Source organism: Saimiri boliviensis, chromosome 3 (assembly GCF_048565385.1).
Source record: "Saimiri boliviensis isolate mSaiBol1 chromosome 3, mSaiBol1.pri, whole genome shotgun sequence".
Taxonomy (NCBI): domain Eukaryota; kingdom Metazoa; phylum Chordata; class Mammalia; order Primates; family Cebidae; genus Saimiri; species Saimiri boliviensis.
Window position 1 is genome coordinate 94,531,791 of NC_133451.1, and position 23,685 is coordinate 94,555,475.

General features: G+C 34.0%; 1 protein-coding gene across 5 annotated transcripts in view; it reads left to right on the top strand.

Annotated features, from left to right (window-relative positions):
- Positions 1 to 23,685, top strand: part of BANK1 (B cell scaffold protein with ankyrin repeats 1) — a 311,287-nt gene that overhangs the window by 64,422 nt on the left and 223,180 nt on the right. For all 5 annotated transcript variants that reach the window (XM_074396501.1, XM_074396502.1, XM_074396504.1 and 2 more), the window contains exons 4-5: positions 724 to 862; positions 11,446 to 11,585. In XM_074396501.1, coding sequence (XP_074252602.1) covers positions 724 to 862; positions 11,446 to 11,585 — 279 coding nt within the window. The remainder of the gene's footprint in view (positions 1 to 723; positions 863 to 11,445; positions 11,586 to 23,685) is intronic.

Consider the following 23,685-nt stretch of genomic DNA (forward strand, 5'->3'; position numbering starts at 1 on the left):
AACTCCAATCTTTCATTCCTACTATTTTTTCTCAGTATTTTTCCAAAAGAGTTATTGAGTAACCCTTTAGACCTTATACATATAAATTTGGCTTTTCCATCTTAATTAAATCTAGAAACCTTTTAAATTTATAACCTTTAGTCAGCTCAAAAACCATCACAGGCACTTATCATAAATAAAGAATAACCACTGAACTTCTACTACATAAAATATAAAGACACTGGATTTTTAAAAGGAAAAGTCATTATATTTACATTGTAGGATAACTTAAACGTAAACATTTCAACTCTGTCATTTGTACCTAAAGAAACCAAGTTATATAAAGGTTTAAAAAGAGGGATTTGGAAAAACAATTTGGTTAAAAACTGAATTAAAGTCTTCTGCTGGTCTGTGAAATGATGCTTATACCCTGTGACAGGGAGGCATGTTTAGGAAGAGGCAAGAGGGAAAGAAACAGGCTATGTTCATACTGTTTCTCTAAGTTGCAAAACATGGCACTAGAGAGAAAAATAGAGCATACAATAAAAAGAAATTTGTTAACATTTAAAATGTAGTGAGAATTACATTTATGTATTTTATTTCTGGATACAATTGAAAATACAAACACCATAGAATACTTATTCAATGATAGTGTATTACCTTAGTTATAAAGAGATGTAATGGGTTCTTTGGTTAATGTAAACTTTTTCAAATGCTTAAATGGGTTATATTTTCATGTTATAGAATCCTGGTGAAATATTCATAATTTTGAGAGATGAAGTAATTGGTGATACTGTGGAGGTTGAATTTACATCAAATAATAAGCACATTAGAACACGGCCGGCCCTTTGGGATAAGAAAGTCTGGTGCATGAAAGCTTTAGGTAAGAATGTTTATGATTTATAAGCATAAACCATCACCCTGAGTTCCTTCCAATAAATTTATGATAAATGGTTTCACTTCCCTACAAAAACTAATATTGTTCTGCAGGTGTTTCCTGTGTTTAGTTTTCACATACTCAAAGTTGTTATTATTAATCTGGATTTGCAAAGGTAAGAATGTGTAAATTATGAGAAACGAGTTTGTATACTGTGTAGTGAAATGACATTCAGTAACATCATACATTTTGAAATATGTTGGCAGAGAGCACTTTAATATATGGCAACTACTAAACATGTAGCTAAAATTGTTTGCTTTGTTGTGACATTTGGATGAGCAATTTATTTTGATTTTTATTAATAAATTCTATTTTTTTCCTTTTCTTTTTTTTCTCCATGTCTCTGTTATATTTTTCTTGCTCTGGAAAGCATTTTTTCCCATCATTTTATCAGTTTGGTGCAATTTATACATATAATCTTCTCATCTTTTCCTCATTTCACTTACAAAGCTAATCATTTGATTATCCAGCTTTGCTAATAGCATAATAAATTGTATCAGATTTAAAATTCCAGATGGAATAACCATACTTGCCCCAATAGTTGTACTAAAATCAAAATCTAATATTAATCTGATACTAATTTCTGGATATTTTTATATAAATGTAAGACTCCATGGTTTTTACATTATGATGTCTTTTTATGATCAGAGAATAAAATCATCTTATAAAACCTCATAAATGTGAACTTTATAAAATATTTTGAGATAAAAATGCTCGATCTTATGAATTTGAAAATATAACAAAAATATTTAAAATTAAAGATCATGTCAAACACATCCTGAACATTTTTCCTTTTAAAATATAGCTATTATGCAGTCTATTTACAACACATTTATAGACTTTTCTTTGTTTGGAAAGCATGTGTACCCTATATGGATTTCCTTGCACAGCTTAGGCTGGAGTTGGATTATAAAAAGGAAAGACTTCATACCAAACATTTATAAACATTTCAGACACTGCTTTTTGTCATGGATAAGCATATGCAGAAGTGAAATGAGAAAAATTCTGTCTCTTTATTTTTTTGTCTCAATGCCGCCTACTTCATTATATCACAGTATTAAGTGGTTTAATGAATAAAATTTTCTAACTAATTAGTTTCGGAATTTAAATTTAGTTAGACTAAAGTCACTATAGAGACATCAATATTGCAAATTAAGAAGCAATTAAATGATATTTCCCAAATAGCAGATCAAGTAGTCGAAGATAATTATTCACATTACGTACTTAAGAATTTTTGCTCAGTGTACCTATTGGCTAAGAACAGTATAAAGAATAAAACATATCAAAGTTTAAATTAATTATAAGAAAAGCAGAAAACAAATATGCCATGCTTTCCAAGATATAACAGGACATAATATTGTCTCCATGATTAAAAAACAAATCTGTAGTAAACAGATAAATAAACCACTATTTACCAGCTATCATAATTAAACTTATTTAAATCTTTCTTTCAACTGCTGTATTTTCTAAATTGATGAGAATTTTTTTCCCAAAATGTTGGCTGCTATGTAGCAATATTCAGGATGGTTGCATTAACCTGTTTGGGAGTATGGATTGAAAATGCCTCAGCAGAAATGGGCCCAGAGACTTATTTCCTGTGCTTCATGTCAGTGTATTTTGAAATGTTTTGAACGCTACTAAGAACAACTAATAAGAACTACATTTTACATCATGACCCAGTACATATGCACAGATAAGGAAAACAAAGGTTTTACAAGTAATATTTAGACTAATGGTTTTAGCCCCAACATGTAAAGAGCCCATTTTTACAAGAAACAGCTCAACCACTACAAATCGACCACATTTCTTGAACCCATTACGGAACTAAAGTTGCAAGGTGTTAGTTGAAGGTGTGATACATTTTCTCACCATCATAAGGCTTACAGCTGTCACGCCTATAATAAAAGACAGATTTAGAAGAGAAAAGCATAACAAATTTATTTAATCAAATATGTATGGAAACCTTCAGAAATGAAGACCCAAGGACCCAGGGAAAACTGTCTGTTTTCATGTTTAGGTTCAACAAAGAATAAACAGCCATGTAGAACAGTGACTGAGCAAGAGTATTTACTAGCGGTAACAAGCTTGAGGGGAGGTGGATCCAGTAAGGCCTACCCATTCAGATTTTCCTTGGCTTCTCTGTGTGACATGCCTTCCTACCAGGTATGGAGCTGGTTTTCTCCGAAATGAGGATCTTTAAGGGAGAAGAAAGAAGGGAGACCTTTCTTGGTTTTGTGGTTTTCTTTGGGAAAGAAGAGTTCTAGTTTCTATGATTCACCTAGGGGAAGAGGAATTCTGGCTTCTATAACTTGATCAGGGACAGAAAGAAGGGTGGGAGGCGGGAGGATGGAAGGTCAGAAAGACCTTGCTTCTGAAGCCCTTTCAGTCTGCTTTAGTTCAACGTATGCAGCACACCAAGACATTATGCTCTGAGCTCTGACAAGGGCAATCTGCAATTCCAAAAGTTGGAGAAAAAGATGAATTAAGACAGTGTCATTTGAAATCTGCTTACCTAAAGCAGAAGCCACTGGAGTTACAAACTTGTGGGAGCACTTAAGTGTTAATTTTGATGAATGTCGGAAAGCTGAGTATGGATCAGTTTGGGAATGAGAAACTCCTGGGGTCAGTAGTTTTAGGAGGTTCCCATGCTTTTGTAGGATTTACCTCCATTAATCCCATCAGGTTCTAACAATGAATATCTGAGAAAGAGCCCATTGAACCTCTTTCTCAGAGGAAGCCCATGGAGTCAGAGGAAGAATAGTCATTGTGAAATACACCCAGCATGTTTTCCACAGCACAGGCCTACTCTCCAAAAGAAAATACTTCACCAGAGCCTCATTGCAGCTGGAAAAGGACATCATCTCACTATGGCTCCCTCTAGCCTTCGTATCTCGCTTAATGGGGCTTGGGGAAGCTATGCCACAGCAAAAACACTTGCCAAGAGTCACTAAAAGACTAAGACTTAAGAATGTAGAATGCTTTCCTTCCCCACTACCTTATGGTTACCACAACAGGATTCCACCATAATGGCAGTGGATTACCATTTAAGAAAACAAATAAACAAACTAACAACAACAAAAAAACATACCAAGACTCAGACTCTGTCTAGGTAAAGTACTTAGAAAAGTACGTAATCAAAACGAGAGACAGAAAAAAAAATGGTAGAGGAATTTGAAACCACTTGTACTGATAGCTACAACAAACATTAAATACAATCCAACTCCTAAACAGATTCTTATAAATTCTTTTGCTACACGTCTCTTTACCGTATGTCTAGTTATAAACCAAACATTGCAAGGCATTCCAAAAGGCAAGATAAAATACAATTTAAAGAGATAAAACATGCATCAGACTATAATTAGATGTGATACAGGTGATGAAATTTTCAGAGAGGGATTTTACATATGATGAAGATATCAAGGGATCTTATAGAAAAGGTAGACATTAAAGAATATATTGATTATATAAACAGAGATAAATTTTGAGAAAGAATCAACAGGAATTTCTAGAAAACAAAACCACTGTGTCCGAAATTTTAAAAGTAACTTTAATAGGTTAATTAGTAGACTTGACAAAGGTGAGAAAAGAATCATTGAATTTAAATATAGATCAATGAAAACTTCCCAAACTTAAATGGTAAAGAGAAAAAAGTATTTTTTTTTAAAAGACAAAACATCTAAGAAATGTGTGGCAATTTGGAAAGGTATAGCATACATGTAATTGGAATACAAGAAGAATGAGAAAATGAAGCACAATAAGTATTCACATATTAAGGACAGATCAAAACAGAGATATAGGAAGCTCAACTAACACAAAGAAAGATAAATATAAAATATTGACCCCTATTCATATTACATTAAAACTGCAGAAAACTGAAAACAAAAGAGGAAATCTTGTCAAAAGCCAGAGAAAACAAATACCTTACCTGTAGAGAAACAAGTATAAGAATTATGTTGAATTTCTCTTCAGAAACCACAAAAGCAAGAAAACAGTAGAGTAAAATATTTTAAGTATTGTGAAAAAAAGAACCCACTAATCTAAAATTCTATATTCAGTGAAATCATCCTGAATATAGAGTGAAGAGGACATAAGGACTTTCTCAAACAGAAAAATGAAGGAATTAATTACCAGCAGACTTGCCCTGCAAGAAATTTTAAAAGAAGTCACTTGGGGAAGAAGGGAAATAATATAGGTCAGAAACTTAGATCTACTAAAAGAAAGAGCATCAGAGAATAAATGATGGTAAATGAATGAAGGTAAAAGCAAAATTATCATTTTCCTCATTTTTAATTGATCTAAAAGATAAATGTCTGTCTGAAGTAAACACTGTCAATGTGTTGGGTGGTTACAGCATATGGATAAATGAAATTAATGACAATATCACAAGGGACAAGAGGGACTTAGGTTTGTGAAAAATGTGTATTTCGGACTCTAGAACAATCATTAGTTTTTTTAAAAAAGCTATAAATGGCAGGCTAAGAGGAGAGAAATGGAATTATATACAACTTTCAAATAATTTTGTGAGAGAGCAGAAAAAGTTGTGGTGGAGAGGGCGAACAAAGAAAAATGTAGAGAATTTTAAAAATTACAAGTTTAATAGATATAACCAAACCATGTACTGAAGCCAAGTAATAACTGCTTAAGCTTAATGAATAGTCTAAGAACACTAATTAAAAGACAGCGATTGCCAGAATGAATAATAAGCAAGACACAACAATATATCATCTGTAAAATATCAATTTAAATATTAAGACACAGATAAATAAAAAATGAAAGGGTGGAGCAAGGTAGGTTGGAGGTTGGTGCAAAAGTAATTGTGGTTTTGCCAATGGCATTGAAAGTAATGTAATGTAATTGGAATACAAGAAGAATGAGAAAATGAAGCAAAAGAAATATTCAGATATTAATGACAGAGATCAAAACACAGATAACACCAACCTAATACCATGCTAATACTTCTCAAAGTAGAACTGGAAAGCTATACTAATTTCATACAAAGAAGACTTGAGAAAAAGAAAAGTGATCATTAATAAAGAGAAACATTACATAATGATAAAGGTATATTCTCCAAGAAGACAGAAAACTGTTAAACATGTATACACTTAACAACAGAGTGTCAAAATAAGTAAGATGGAAGCTGCTAGAACTGAATGCAGCAATGGACAAGTCCACTATTCTGTAAGATTCAAACACTGTCTTTCAGTAATTAATAGACCCAGCAGACAGAATATTACTAAGTGAATTGAACTGAACAGTATTATTAATCAACTTGATTTAATTGACATTTATAGAATACTCCATCCAACAGCAGTAGAATGCATGTTCTTCTGAAACTCATTTGGAGCATTCGCCAAGATAAGCCATCTGCTGCATCTTTAAAAAATACTCTATTCAATATAAAAGAATAGAAATCATACAAAGTGTGTTTTCAGACCACAATAGAATTGAAATAGAAATCAACAACAGAAAGAAGTTGGAAAATCCCCCAAATTCAGAGATTAAATAACATGCTTCAAAGGCAAAATTAAAATAATTGGAAATAAGTTAAAATGCAACTTAACAAAGTTTGTGGAATGTAAAGAAAAAGTATGTACAAGGAAATTTTTTATCATTAAAAACCTATAATAGAAAAGAAGAAACATATAAAATTAATAACCTATGCTTCCATCTTAAGAAATTATAGAAAGATGAGCAATTTACGTGTAAAGGAAGCAGAATAAAATAGATCATAAAAATTAGAGCAGAAAACAATGAAATGGAAAATAAAAGAAAAATTTTACAAAATCCAAAGCTGGTTCTTTTAAAGGATCAGTGAAATTGATATGCTTTTAGCCTGGTTAACAAGAAGGAAAGAGAAAAGACACAAATTACCAATATCAAGAATAAGATAGGGGTCATTACTATTGATCCATGAACGTGGATTACAGAAGAATAACAACGAGTACGGCTACAAATTTAATAACCCAGACAAGTGGACAACTTCCTCAAAAGACATAAACCACTAAAAGTAACACAAGGAGAAATGGATAATCCGAAGAGGTCTGTGTCTCTAAAAAATTGAATTATTAATTGTTGGCCTTCTGTAAAAGAAAGCACCAGTATCGAATATTTTCAGCTGGTAACAATGTAGAGATAAACAAAATTCATGGTGAAATCTTAAGATGTTCTTTTACTAAGCAGCATCTTTCCCTTTTGATACATGGAAACAGCTTAACCTTTTTTATTTGAGTATATATCTTCTAGTTTTGCCATCTCCCGTTTCCTTTCAGATCTATAAATTACCACACCTATAATTTATTTTCTAGAAATCACACCCACCTAATGGTGTCCATAGGTTTGTCACTGACAGGGACTATTTTGTGCTAAACCAATTTGAAGTTACTATAGTCTCAGTTTTGTAAAAACTTGTAACAAATATATGTGAAACCATTAAACTAGAAATACTGACTAATTTTACATGGAATGTAGAGAGTATTCCTCTGGTACTTAACAGTACAGTGAGAAAAAAGTTTAATGCAGCAGGAGCACAACCAAGTAAAAGTTGAACGGAATGCGTAATGTATCCACAAAGATATAGAATTTCATTATTAATTAAGAAACTGCCCTGGATAATGTAAATTATAACTTTATATTTCATTAAAGGAGCATGAAAAATACTCCAGGATATGCCAAATATTATGCTGAAGCTGCTTAAGAAAATAATAACAATTGATAATAGTTTTTTATAATATAATTCGGGAAAACAATTTTAACCTATTTTATATTGATATTAATTTTTAGGCATAACCTAGATTTTGAAGCCCCTTATCTTTATTTAATAATACCTTTTTGTTGTTGTTGTTGAGACAGAGTCTTTCTTTGTCTTCAGGTTAGAGTGCAGTGGCACCATCTCGGCTGTTTGCAATCTTCGCCTCCCATGTTCAATCAATTCAAGCCTCCCGAGTAGCTGGGATTACAGGCATGTGCCACTGCACCCAGCTAATATTTTTGTATTTTTAGTAGAGACAGGGTTTCACCATTTTGGCCAGGATGGCCTTGATCTCCTGACCTCATGATCCGCCCACTTCAGCTTCCCAAAATGCTGGGATTACAGGCATGAGCCACTGCATAATGATAATATTCTAATCCAAATAGAGCCATGTTTATTTCAGTTCTTGTGGAAACACTAGTGGGTTCATTTAAGGTTTACCATATGGGAAAAGGCTAAAATGGGTTCAAAAGGAGCACAGCTTCTCAAACAGTAGTCATACACAGAAAAAAGAGCTCTAAAATTAGTAGATTTGTGAAATACCACTTTTATAATATTAGTGAAATATTGTAACTGTTCAGAAATACCTTCAGATTATATTTTTCATAAATTACTTGGGTTTGTATGTCATGCAGGACAGCTCACTTAAGTATAGAGAAGGAGAAGATTAGCAAAGATATTTGAATGTCTTGGAATTTGAGATCTGAAATGATGGGAGTAAGGAGTTCCATTTTTCCCTCCCATTCTGTGCCTGTTTTCCTCTTTACGGGTGTCTCAGTGATATCCTTGCTTGGTTTAGTGATCTTGACCTATTTTTGTGTGTACTTACAGGGTTAGGTGTTGCTTGACTACTTTAGATAGTAAACAACATTTAATTTTACTCTCTTCTATTTGAGTCCTTCCATTAATTGGTTTTTATTTTTGCTGAGAAGCTGTAAAATGCATTCATTTAGTGAACCAAAATTAAAGTAAAATAATGCTCCAGCAGTACAGGGTACTGCTCATATAAAGGTCAGTTCAATAATATATTATTGAGGAGGCCTTCCAACCAGATGAATCTATAAGGCATGCTCTCTGACATATAGTTGGGAGCAGTAATTAGATATTGATTTAATAACTGCCATTCAACAAATATGAGAATGTATACAGCAAATACAATACTTTAAAAGGCATCTCTTTGGAGGATTACTCTAAAATTGACATCATTATCAGTAAATCCACTGGTAAAATTGAGCTATCTAAGGACTCAATATATGAGAAATAAATCAGTTCAGTTTCATATTAGATTCATAAAAATCTATAGAATATTTTAACTACTCTGTATCAAAAACCCATCAACCAAATCTTACCATATACCTCCCATGATTCATTGCCCAATTTTCTTTCAAAAGGTTAACTCTCCATGGTAAAACTCCTCATCTCTTTTGTGCTAAACAAAATTAATATCTTCTTTCAAAGTGATTTTTATGACTTATAACATTTAAATTTAAATTTAAAATTATTTTTATAAAATCTACTGAAATTGATTTCATTTGACTCCAATAACTCTAGAACCCCTTTACCATATGCATACAGCTTTAGCTGATGAGATGTGCTTTAAAACTTTCATTTTTTGTTGTTGTTTAGTTTCTCTTACATTCTCTATTGGATGGATACTTCTTTGGGAAGAGAGAGCTCCTATTTTTCCTTTTTTAATTTTTAATTATACTTTAAGTTCTGGGATACATGTGCAGGTCATGCAGGATTGTTACATAGGTCTACACATGCTATAATGGTTTGCTGTATCCATCCCCCTGTCATCTACATTAGGTATTTCTCCTAATGTTTTTACTCCCCTATCTCCCCACCCTCCCCTAACCCCCGCAACCCCCAACAGGCCCAAGTGTGTGATGCTCCCCTCCCTGTGTCCATGTGTTCTCATTGTTCAACACCCACTTACGAGTGAGAACATGCAGTTTGTTTTTTTGTTCTTGTGTCAGGTTTGCTGAGAATGGTGATTTCCAGCTTCATCTGTGTCCCTACAAAGGACATGAATTCATCCATTTTTATGGCTGCATAGTATTCCATGGTGTATCTGTGCCACATTTTCTTTATCCAGTCTATCATTGATGGGCATTTGGGTTGGTTCCAAGTCTTTGCTGTTGTAAACAGTGCCACGATGAACATATGTATGCATGTGTCTTTACAATCGAATGATTTATAATCCTTTGGGTATAAACCCAGTAATGGGATTGCTGGGTCAAATGATATTTCTATTTCTAGTCCTTGAGGAATCACCACACTGTCTTCCACAATGGTTGAACTAATTTACACTCCCACCAACATAGAGCTCCTACTTTTCTACACACATCTTCTTTATAATACAGGCAAGGCATCTAGTCAAGCAATATGGGAGGAACAAATTTCAGCTCCTTGACCTAGTTAAGCTTAAAATTTCTTGTGTTGCATTTAAATTTCCTTCAGCAATATTATAAGAAGTCCTTTAACAGCTTCATGAGATAGAGTGAAATTAATACTTAAACCTTAAGAACTTATAAATAGTCAGTGCTCTTATATTTAATGACTTATTCCTAACCCCAGATATTTGAGTGACAGTTTTCTGGGAGAATTTGGGAACTGTCTTCAAGAAAAATTAAAAACTCTTAAAATTTGTTCCACAAATAAATTTAAAGAATTACATTTTGTTTACTTTTCTCACACTAAAATGTAATAATGTTTTACTGAAATGATTGTTTATTGATATTCTTTCAGAGAAAGCCCTAAATTTTTATATAACTTTAATTCTGCTTATATATTACAATAGAATTCCTAATGTAGTATATGATTCACTTTGAACGATTAGTTCTCAAAAAGTCTTTGGATGAATATATGATGTAAATAGTACTTCAGTATCCATGCATTAAACCTTGCCTTTCCCAGGTTTTTCATTGTAGTCAATTGAATACAAGTTATATAATTTAAATCAGCTATACTCTTTCAAAAACACAATTTTGAGAAAATTGCCTGTATTAATTGAATTCTTTTCATATGATTTATAAGAAATACTGGTCAAGGCATGGTGGCTTACACCTGTAATCCCAGCATTTTGAGAGACTGAGGTAGAAAGATTAGAGTTCAAGACCAGCCTGGCCAACATGGTGAAACTTACCTCTACTAAAAGTACAAAATTAGCCAGGTATAGTGGCAGGTGCCTGTAGTCCCAGCTACTCAGGAGGCTGAGGCAGGCGAATCGCGTGAACTCAGGATGCAGGGAGCTGGGACCGCGCCACTGCACTCCAGACTGGGTGACAAAGTGAGATTCCATCTCAATAATAATAATAATAAATACTTAACTTTTGATAAATGGCTATACTTTTCCAAATTCTAAAGAATTATATAAGGATGATTATAGATTATTACAAAGAAAAGTTATATTAGTAAATAAATAGGGACAAAAATTTAGTGCTTTATTTTATTGTTATTTTAACATGATTTTTTATTTTAAGTTTTTTTATTATTATACTTGAAGTTCAGGGGTATATGTGCAGAATGTGCTAGTTTGTTACATATGTATACATGTGCCATGGTTTTTTATAAAGCAATTAAGTCCAAAATTGTACATTTCATTTTGTGGTTCCAACTACCAAGAATTTCAAAAAATGATTTTAAATGCTAGAGATTAGTAAAAGTGTTACGAATTTTTAAAGGCCTCCTTTATATTCTCTAAAAGATATAATAGTATGAATATACATTATATAGTCTGCCCCTAACTCTTGTCTGTTTTGTTTTGTTTTTTTATAAGAGTTTCCTGCTGGTTCAGTTAATGTCAATGTCTACTGTGATGGAATCATTAAAGCCACAACCAAAATTAAATACTACCCAACAGCAAAGGCAAAGGATTGCCTGTTCAGAATGGAAGATTCAGGAGAGAGTTTGTACCAGGTAAGTTGATCTTTCCATGAAGTTAATCATAATGTAAGCTGAAGAGCTAATGAAGGATAAGAGGATTCATGCTTTGGTATAAGTTTGAATGTTGATTGAATAAGAATGAATTATACCAATCAATAGAAAGGGAATAAGCAACCTCTGTTGTGCAAAAATGCAGACTAATTACTTTGCCTATGTCAAAAAATCCAGACAATGTCAATGGAAAACAGCTTATTAGTTACAAGGCAGCCATTGTGATGGGCTCCTTTTAAAGCTGTTGCACGCAGATAAAGAGAGAATTAGAAAGAACTCCTAAGAAATGAATTTCTTCTTTATTCAGACCTGCATAACACAAAGTAACATGAAAGTTAAATCATCTATCTGATGCTTTGAGATTAAGGAATTAGACAAACCATAATACCACCAAAAAGGAAATGTGTGGTGTCAGTCTAGAAATTGTCACTTTCATGGGCACACTTCCTAGCTTAGTGTATGTTTTTCTTTCATTTATTGTTGTCTGATTGTGAAAGTTATTTTTTGTTTGTGATGTTTATTAGGAATATGTGCTTATTCTATCAAATTTTGGGAGTGAAATAAATGTCATTTCTGTTTATAACTACTTGATAATTAGAATTATAACTTTGTTTAATTGCCTCATTTTGTGTGTGTGGGTGAGGGTAGAAGGAGTTAGAAGTGAAGAAAGGAAGTTGAAGTGTTCAAATTTATCAAAAAATATCCTGTAAGGTTTTTAACAAAACTATCAGTGATAATGTAGCTGACAAGTTGTCACGAAGCTTTACGTGTTTAAACTCATTTAGAATTGGAGGATTTGTTATATTTCATGTGACACATTTTTCTATTAGACTTTTATTTTTGAATTATATGAAAGACATATTTTAGAGCAATGGAAAAGGTAAACATGTCTTACAAAAGGACAGGGGACAGGGAGGGAAATAACTTGTCAAACTGGAGAGTCTGAGGACATGTGACAAAATGTCTATATTGTGATTGCAAAGCAAGTAAAAAAGTAATAGCTTGAAAAACACATTGTTTCATTTCCTTGTGATAAGTCCACCTTATCTTCTACTTAAAAATTATATTCATAACAAAAAAAAGATTCATAAAGGTAATATATTGCATTGTGGCTATTCAGTCAGTTTGGAAGTAAAGTAGTCCCCAAATATATTTTCTGTTGGTCTTTCTGTTGTGGGAGAGGATCTTTGAATATAGTGAAAGTTAAATGTAATTTATGACTCCTAGACAATTTTTCAGGTTGCTGTAAATATGCTAGTCATGATTTCTTTTACAGATTGACGTGAAAACAAAAAGTGATTTTGCTAGTTTTTAGATAACTAGAAAATGCCATTTCATTGTTAACTTCTGTATTGGAAATGAGGGGGAAAGAAAGGGTCATGGCTGTATATTAGGATTTTTCTCTACCACCAAGCTCTGGTGGCCCGGAGAAGGCACGATGTTGGGCAGGCACAGTATGATTCAGGTTTTACCATCAGGAGAGGGCCATTTTAAGTCTGAGGTCTAGGTATTGACGGACAGAATTATGCTAACTTGGTGACAGCAGACCATAGCACAGCAAGGAGATACATTAAGAGGTTGGTTAATTTATGTAATTTAAGGCAGACTTAAAAGTTTTGCAACTGTCATGAGGGCACCTAGAAGTATTGTGGGATTAGATAAAACAAAGTCTGAGTCTGGGATCTCAGACCAGATCAAGCTGTACTGTAACAGGCTGAAAAGAAGGAAAGGCTGCTCTTCAGTCAGTCTCCCAACTCTTGCACTAAGTATGACATGGGGTTCATCGAAATCTGCTAGCATTTGGACCACACAATGGCATTTGTATCTGTGAATTCACTGAGAAGGTGAAAAGAACATGCTACTCTTGAAGAAGAAACCGCAGAGGCATTGCCGTGATATATTTTAGACTTGTTTGATCTCAAAGAAGGTGTCCCAGCCCACACTGTGCTTCTCCTTCAGGGCATTTGGTTTTCCTTTCTGTATTTAGCTTTGTTCCCACATAGACTATGCATTTAAGAAATTTTGTGGTCAGGCACAGTAACTCACACTTGTAATATCAGCACTTTGGGAGTCCAAGGCAGGTGGATCACTTGAAGCCCGGGGTTCAAGACCAGCTTGGCCGACAATAGTGAAACCTCATCACTACTAAAAATAAAAAAATTAGCTGAGCATGTTGGAGCATGTCTGTAATCCCATCTACTCAGATGGTTGAGGCAAGAAAATCCCTTGAACCCGGGAGGCAGAGGATGCAGTGAGCTGAGATCACAGCACCACACTCCAGCCTGGGTGACAGAATGAGTCTCTGTCCCCCCGCCCCCCCCCCAAAAAAAAGAGAGAGAAAGAAAAAAACCAGAATTTTACCTTTTTTTCCTTCCAGGATAGAACATTTCAGTAATTGTTTCTTTCATAAGCTATTCTGCCATTTTATTAAGAAATGTGAATATTTTGCCCATGGTTCACGCTGAACATCTGTGCTGAAACCACAATGCACATTGTAATTTTATTTACCATAGCTACTGTTTATATGTCAGAATATACACCAGAACATTTGAATTTTTAAAATAACTTACCTACTTAGCTGAAATAGTATATTGTAAGAACTTTCCTGAGTTTTCCACTAAATTTTAATGGCAAATGTCATTTCAGTAATCCAAAAAATTAGTAATAAGATCTTTCTCATAAGCATTTAAAAGCTATTGAGCATGTAATAACATGAACATTGTGTGAATGTCAGGAAAGAATTATTAATGAGAAATCTGTGGGGTTTATGTTTTAGCAATTGTTGAGTTTATAATAAGAGACTTCGTATTATCATTTAAAAGAAACTGGGAATATAGCAAAATGAGTATTCTGTGAATTTGAGAAAAGAAATAATGAGGAATCTGGTTTTCTAATTTAATCTGTAGTGACCTCTATAGGTTTTAGGAAACCTAACCTGAATAGTTTTTATCTATCTGCTTCTTTAATCATTTCATCTTTGTTGGCTAAATATGAAATCCCAGAACATAGTCTTATAAAGGTGAAGTTTCCAGAGCATCACTTAAAACAGTGAATATAAGAGAGGTTCAAATGAAAGAAATCCAAAGCCCTGTTTGGGATGTTAATTAGAATTGAAGTGCTATTGTTAGAAATACTGGTACCTCCTTATATAGGAGTTAAATACTAAGATAATTAAAACCTTTGAGACTTTCATCCTATTTACAAAAATGTCTTTGGGAAATAATAAAGTTAACTTTGTAACTAGATAACAATATAAAAGAAAATAGGCCAGGCGCAATGGCTCATGCCTGTAATCCTAGCACTTTGGGTGGTCAAGGCGGGTGGATCATCTGAAGTCAAGAGTTCGAGACCAGCCTGACCAATATGGTAAAATCCCATCTCTACTAAAAATACAAAAATTAGCCGGCATGGTGGCAGACACCTGTAATTCCAGCTACTCAAGAGGCTGAGGCAGGGGAATTGCTTGAATCCAGGAGGTGGAGGTTGCAGTAAGCCAAGATCGTGCCATTGTACTCCAGCCTGGATGACAGAGTGAGACTCCATCTCAAAAAAAAAAAAAAAAAAAAAAGAAGAAAAAGAAAAGAACATCAAAAGACTAAAAGAACACAGCAATTATTAATTTAAGTAGTAGGATTCTATTCAGTAAAAGAATTTTGAAATGATACCAAATAATTCTTCTTAACTATATTGCTTATTAGTAAAAAGGTATCTTTATTTTGCATATATTTATCTTTTTGGATATTTTACTTTACACATATTGAAATATTATTTTCATATTCATGTCAGGTACACCTTATTTCAGTTTTTTTAAAATTGTATGTATTATTCATCTTTGATTTGCTCCCTGCAAATATTTGAAACAATGTAAAGCCAGATTGGGCTTGAGTAAGGAAAGGTATGGGCTTGGAGAACTCTCATTGTGAGGAATTTCTCGCTGTGCTTCTCTCTGTTAATTCCTTAAGGGAGACAACTGCTAACATTAAAGCTTTAATGCTTGGATGTTAGCAGTTGTCTCCCTTAAGGAATTCTTCAGGAGATTATTCCCATGGAGAGATACTGGTAACTCTCTTGTCTTTCAGAAATGCTTTTAGGTGTCTGTCTTTCCCAAAAGCTTAATGGAAACCTTCCTTCCTCTTCACCAGCTCCTGTTGATAAGAGGTACAAATGCATCTAGTCTCTAAGCTTTACCATACATCAGTGTTATCTAAGCTACTTCCTTTCTATAAACTTTTAGTGGCTCACTGGATAAGAAGGTTCAAACATCTTTGAATGGCACACAGACTGCAGGTTCTGAAGTGTTTTCCAGAATCAGCTGATTTCACAGTAGCATCTTTTCCATGTCTTTATTACTCTATGATTCCTATGTTCTAGGCACTAGAGCATATTGTGCTGTTTCCTTCAGCCCTCTCCCTTCTTTAGTGCATAAACACTGTGTTTTTCATGTTTGCATGCCCAGTATCAATTGCACAACTACTACCTGATACAAGGGGGCAAGTAATATTTGTTGCTTAAAAACTGGGAAAAACAGAAGCAGTTGCTTTTTACAGTGCTAATTGAATAGATAAGTGAAAAATTGTGGAATAAGTATTTAAATAAGGATAAAAAGTGACAGGAAAGGGTGGTGCAAATTGGCAAAATAGAAGGCTCTACCAATGGTACCCCCTGTAAGGTCACCAATTTAACAACTATCTACACATAAAAACACCTCGATAAGAAGAAAAAAATCAAGTGAGCACTTAAAGAATATAGTTTAACTTTGTATCACTGAAAGAGACATTGAAGAGGTAGGGAAAAAAATCCTGGGTCAACAATGCCAACCTTCACTGATCCTCTGGGAGCAGATGCGGTACAGAGAGTGTTTTTGTGTGTTGAGGAGAGGGAGAGCGCAGCAATTGTGAGGCATTGAACCCTGAGCTGCCCTATCATAACAGAAAATATAACTGGACCAAACTCAGCTGATACTTACTGTATTAATCCATTCTCACTACTATAAAGAGCTACCTAATACTGGACAATTTATCAAGAAAAGGGCTTTAATTGACTCACATTTTTTGTAGCTGGAGAGGCCTCAGGAAACTTACAATCATGGTGGAAGATGAAGGGGAAGCAAGGTACATTTTACATGGTGGCAGAAGGTGGTGGGGGGACTGCCACATATTTTTAAAACATCGGATCTCATGAGAACTCACTATCAGGAGAACAGCATGTGGGAGAAACCATCCCCATGATCCAATCACCTCCCAGGGAGGGATCCCTAGACACATAGGGATTACAATTCAAGATGAGAATTGAGTGAGGACACAGAGTTAACCATATCACCCATTTGTGGAGAGAGCATGTAAACCAGCCCTAGCCAGAGAATTATTGATTCTAGCACTCAGAAGTTGGTAGAATCAACTGCAAACCTTACCATCACTGGCTAAAGTGCTTTGTGGTACAAAATAAACTTGAAAGGCAGTCTAGGCCAAAAGGACTGCAGCTCCTAGGCAAGTCCTAGTGCTCACTTGGGCCCAGAGACAGTGGACTTGGGGACACAGAACCTTCAGGAACACAAGCTGGAGTGGCTAAAGGAGAGGTCATATCACCCCTTCCCAAAGCCCAGGCTCAACAGCTCATGGCTCCAAAAGAGACCCCTTCCCTCTGCTTTAGGAGAGGAAAGGGAAGAATGGAGAGGACTTTGTATTGCATATAAGATATCAGCTCAGTCACAATAGGATAGGACACCAGTCAGAATAGGGAACCCACTGCCTTGAAGGAAAGGATCCAGTTCTGGCAGCATTCATCACCAGCTAACTGAAGAGAACGCTGGCCCTAAATACACACCAATGATATCCAGGTACTACATCAAAGGCCTTGGGTGAGCCTCTGAGACTTGCTGGCTTCAGGTAAGACTCATCAGATTCCCAGCTGTGGTGGCTACAGGGGAACACTTTTTTTTTTGCTAGGGAAAAGTAAAGGGAAGCTTGTCAATCCCCAGGTCCAAGTGGCACAGAACAGAGAGAGGGGTTGTTTGGGCCAAAAAAGGGAAGAGAATAAGGGTCTCTGTTTGGTAATCCAGAGAATTCTTCCAGTTCTTGTCCAAGATCATGAAGGCAGTACCTCTATGCGTCTGGAAGAACCAGAATGTTACTGGGCTTGGGTGTTTCCTAAAACAGATACAGCTTAGATCACAACGCATCAGCCTTTTTAAAATCTGGAAACCCTTCCCAAGAAGGATGGGTACAAACAAGCCCAGACTGAGAAGACTGCAATAAAAACCCAACTCTTCAATGCCGAGACACAGACAAACATCTATAAATATCAGGACCCTCTAGGAAAATATGACTTTACCAAATGAACTAAATAAGACACCAGGGGGACCAGTCATGAAGAAACATACATATGTGACCTTTCAGAGAACTCAGAATAGCTGTTTGAGGAAACTCAAATAAATCCAAGGAACACAGAGAAGGAGTTAAGAATCCCGTCAGAGAAATTTAGCAAATAGATTGAAATAATGAAAAAGTGTAAGAAGAAATTCTGGAGCTGAAAAATGAAGTTGGCATACTGAAGAATGCCTCAGGATCTTTTAATAGCAGAATTGGTCATGCAGAAGAAAGAACTAGTGCCCGTGAAGACAGCCTATTTGAAAATATGCAGTCAGAGGAGAAAAAAAAAATAAGAAACCATGACATATACCTATGGTATCTGGAAAATAGTCCCAAATGAGCAAATGTAAGAGTTACTGGCTTTAAACAGGAGATAGAGAAAGATACAGCAGTAGAAAGTTAATCAAAGGGGTAATAACAGAATTTCACAACTTAGAGAAAGATATCAATATCCAAATATGAGAAGGTTATAGAACACCAAGCAGATTTAACCCAAAGAAGACTATCTCAGGGCATTTAATTCACAAACTCCAAAAGGTCAAAAATGAGGAAAGTCTCCTAAAAGAAGCAAGAGAAAAGTAACAAATAGCATGCAATGGAGCTCCAATACATCTGGCAGCAGACTTCATTGGAAACTTTACAGGCCAGCAAAGAGTGTCATGACATATTTAAAATGATGAAGGAAAACAAAACAAAACAAAAAACTTTTATCCTAGATTAGTATATCTGGCAAAAATATTCTTCAAACATGAAACAATACTTTTCCAAACAAACAAAAGCTGAGGAATTTCGTTAATATCAGAACTATCCTATAAAACATGCTAAAAGATGTCCTTCAATCAAAAAGAGAGGGATGTTAGTGAGCAATAAGAATCTGAAGGTACAAAACTTACCAGTAATAGTAAGTACTCAGAAAAACACAGAGTATTGTAACATTGTAAGTGTGGTGTGTAAACTACTCTTATTTCAACTATAAAGACTAAACAATGAACCAATAAAAAATAATAACTACATGACTTTTTAAGACATAGTCTAATAAGATGTAAGTAGAAACAACAAAAAGTTTAAAAGCAGGGGATGAACTTAAGGTGTAGATTGTCTTAGTTTTATTTTTGCTTGTATGCTTTTTAGTGTTAAATTATCTTTAGTTTTAAATAATGGGGTATAAAATATTACTTGTTTTGGGAGAGAGAGGCAGGCAGATCACTTGAGGTCAGGAGTTCAAGACCAGCCTGGCCAACATGGTGAAACTCCATCTCTACTAAAAATACAAAAATTAGCCTGGGATGGTGGTGGGTACCTGGAATCCCAGCTACTTGGGAGGCTGAGGCAGGAGACTCGCTTGAATCCGGGAGGTGGAGGTTGCAGTGAGTCAAGATTGCAGCACTGCATTCCAGCCTGGGTGACAGAGTGAGACTCTACCTATAAATAAATTTTTTTTAAAAAAAAGTATTTTTAAGCTTCATGGTTACCTCAAACCAAAAAAAAAAAAAAAAAAAAAAAAAAAAAAAAAAAAAAAAAAAAAGGACACACAAAAAATATACAAAACAAGAAACTAAATTATATCACAGAGGAAATTACTTTCACTAAAAGGAAGAGAGAAAGAATTAAAGAAGGATGAAAAGGCCACAAAACAACCAAAAATATATATAAAAATAGCAGGAGTAAGTCCTTACTTATCAATAATAACATTAAATATGAATAGACTAAACTCTTTAATCAAATGACAGAATGGCTGAATGGATTAAAAAAAAATAAAAAAAAAAAAACAAGACCTAGTGATCTCTTGACTACAAGAAATGCATTCAATCTATAAAGACAGATATAGATTGAAAATAAAACAATGGAAAAAGACATCCCATGCCAATAGAAACCAAAAAGCACAAGGATAGTTATACTGATAATAGACAAAATAGATTTCAAGACAAAAGCTATGAAAAGAGACAGAAAAGATCACTATCTAATGATAAAGGTTCAATTCAGCAATTGTATATGACAATTTTAAATATATTCACCCAATAGTGGAGCACTCAGATATGAAATATTACTCAAGCTAAAGAGAGAAATAGGCCTAAATATAATAATAGCTTGAGACTCTAACACCTCAATTGTCAAAAGTTTGAAATAATGTGAGATGTTTTCTCTGACTATGATGCAGTAAAATTAGAAATCAATAACAAGAGGAAATTTGAAAACTATATAAATACATGGAAATTGAACAGTATGTTTTTGAATGACCAGTGGGTGATTGAGAACATTAAGAAGGAAATTGAAAAATGTCTTGAAACAAATGATATGGCAGTACAACATACCAAAATCTATGGGATACAGAAAAAGCGATACTAAGAGAAATTTTTAGCTTAAAGTATCTACATCACAAAAGAAGAAAAACTTTAAACACTATACTAATACATCTTAAAGAACTAGAAAGACAAGAACAAACCAAACCCAAAATTAGTAGAAGAAAGGAAATAATAAAGATCAGAGTAGAAATAAATGAAAATTGAAATGAAGAAAACAATACAAAAAAATAAATGAAACAAAAAATATTTTTTGAGAAGTTAAACAAAATTGACAAACCTTTAGCCAACCTAGCTAAGAATACAGAGAGAAGATACTAATAAATAAAATCATAGGTGAAAAATGAGACATTACAACCAATACCTAGAAATTCAAAGGACCATTTATTGCTCCTATGAGCAACTATATGCCAGTAAAGTGGAAGATCTATAAGAAATGCACAAAGTCCCAAATATATACAAACTACAGAGATTGTACCATGAAGAAAACCAAAACCTGAACAGACCAATAATGAGTAACTAGATTAAAGCATAAAAAGTTTCCCAGTAAAGAAAATCCTGTGACTTGATGGCTTCAAAGCTGAATTATACCAAACACTTAAAGAAGACTGAATACTAATTTTAAACTATTCTGAAAAATAGAGGAGGAAGGAGTACTTTTAAACTAATTTTATGAGGCCAGTGTTATCCTAATCCAGACACACACACATCAAAAAAAGAAAACTATAGGCCAATATCTTTGATGAATATTCATCAAAAAATCCTCAACAAAATACTACCAAACTGAATTCAACAATACTTTAGAAAGATCATTCATCGTGACTAAATGGGATCTATCCTTGGGATGCAAGGATGGTTCAAAATATGCCAATAAACCAATGTGATATATTATATCAACAGAATGAAGGATAAAAACCATAGAATCATTTTAATTGATGCTGAAAAAGTAGTTGGTAAAATCCAACATTTTTTCATGTTAAAGATGCTCAAAAAACTGGGGACAGAAGGAATATAACTTGAAATAGAAAAGCATATATGAAAAACTTACAGCTACTATCATACTGAATGAGTAAAAACTGAAATACTTTTGTCTAAGATCTTGAAGATGACAAGGATGGCCACTTTCCTCATTGTTATTCAATATAGTACTGGAAGTCCTAGCTAGAGCAATAAGAGAAAAATACATAAAGGGCATCCAAGCTAGACAGGAAGAAGTTAAATTATCCTTATTTAAGATGAAAAAAATCTTGTATTTCAAGAAAACTAAAGACTTCACTGAAGACTATTAGAACTGATAAACAAATTCAGTAAAGTGCAGGATACAAAATCAGCATACAAAAAACAATAACATTTCTATATGCCAACAGTGAACAATCTGAACAAGAAATAAAAAATAGTCCCATTTACTATAGCCACAAATAAAATTAAGTACCTAGGAATCAACCAAAAAAGTGAAAGATATCTATAATTAAAACTATAAAACACTGATGAAATAAAATAAAGAAATGAAAAAATAAAAAGGTAGTTCATGCTCATGGATTGGAAGAATTTATGTTTGTATGTCCATACTACTCAAACCTACAGATTTGAGTAGATTTGAGTAGAGATTCAATGAAATCTCTATGAAAATAACGAAGACATTCTTTACAGAAATAGAAAGAAACTTCCCTAAAGTTTATATGAAACCACAAGACTCAGAATAGCCAAAGCAATTCCAAGCAAAGGAAATTGGATGAATAACATTACTGACTTCAAATATACTACAGAGTTATAGTGACTGAGATAGCATGATACTGGCATTAAAACAGGTACATTGACCAAAGCAACAGAATAGAGAACCCATAAATTCAAACACCTACAGTAAACTAAAGGTGCCAACAACATACAGTGGGGAAAAGACACTCTGTTCAATAAATGGTGCTGGGAAAATTGCATACTCATATGTGGAAAAGCAAAACTAGACCCATATTTCTCACCACATACAAAAATCAAATCAAAATGGATTTTAGACTTAAATCCAAGACCTCATATCATGAAACTACTGAAAGAAAACATTGGAACAACTCTCTGGGACATTGGTCTGGGCAAAAATGTCTTGACATATATCCTACAAGCCCAGGCAACCAAAGCAAAAATGGAAAAATATGATAAGCTGAAGTTTAAAAGTTTCTGCATAGCAAAGGAAACAATCAACAAGTTGAATAGACTACTCACAGAATGGGAGAAAATAGTTACAAACTGCCTATCTAACAAAGGATTAATAACCAGGATATATAAAGAGCCCAAACAACTCTATAGGAAAAAAAAATCTAGTAATCCAATTTAAAAAAAGGGCAAACCATCTAAATAGACTTTCTCAAAAGAAGACATACAAATGGCAGACAGGCATCCAAAAAGGTGCTTAACATTGTTGATAATTAGGTGAAAATCAAAACTACAATGAGATATTATCTTGCCCCCATTAAAATGGCTCATATGCAAAAGACAGGCAATAACAAATGCTGATGAGGATGTGGAGAAAAGTGTTGGCTGGAATGTAAATTAGTACAGCCACTATGGAGAATAGTTTGGAGGTTCCTCAAGAAACTGAAAGTCAAGCTACCATGTGATCCAGTAATCTCACTGCTGAGTATATACCCAAAAGAAAGGAAATCAGTATCTCAAAGAGATATCTGCACTACCACGTTTGTTGCAAAATAGTCAAAATTTGGAAGCGACCTAAGTGTCCACCAACAAATGAATGCGTAAAGAAAATGCCATACTTATATGCAATAGAGTACTCTTCAGCCATAAAACAGAACGAAATCCTCTTATTTGCAACAACGTGGATAGAACTGGAGGACAGTTTGCTTAGTGAATTGAATCAGGCACAGAAAGACGAACATGGCATGTTCTCATTTATGTGTTGATTTAATATTCAAAACAATTGAACTCATGGAGCTAGAGAGTAGAAGCATGGTTACCAGAGGCTGGAATGGTTAGTGGGGGTTTGGGTGGGGGAGGTGGGGATGGTTAATGGGTACAAAAAAAATAGAAGAATGAATAAGACCTAGTATTTGATAACACAACAGAGTGATTATACTCAATTTAGTTGTACATTTTAAAGTAACTAGAAGAGTATCATTGGATTGTTTGTAACACAAAGGATAAATGCTTGAGGGGATGGATACCCCATTTTACATGATGTGATTATTACACATTGTATACCTGTATCAAAACATTGCATATACCCCATAAATATATATACTTACTGTGTACCCACATAAATCAAAATTAAAAATTAAAAAAAAAAAAAAACAAAAAAAACTAAAGATGGAAAGTGAAATGAAACCTGCCCTCTTAGAATACTTTGTTTTTTATTTGTGAAGTTTAATAAGTAATCTGATACTTAAGAAAGTCTAAGAAGTATCAGAT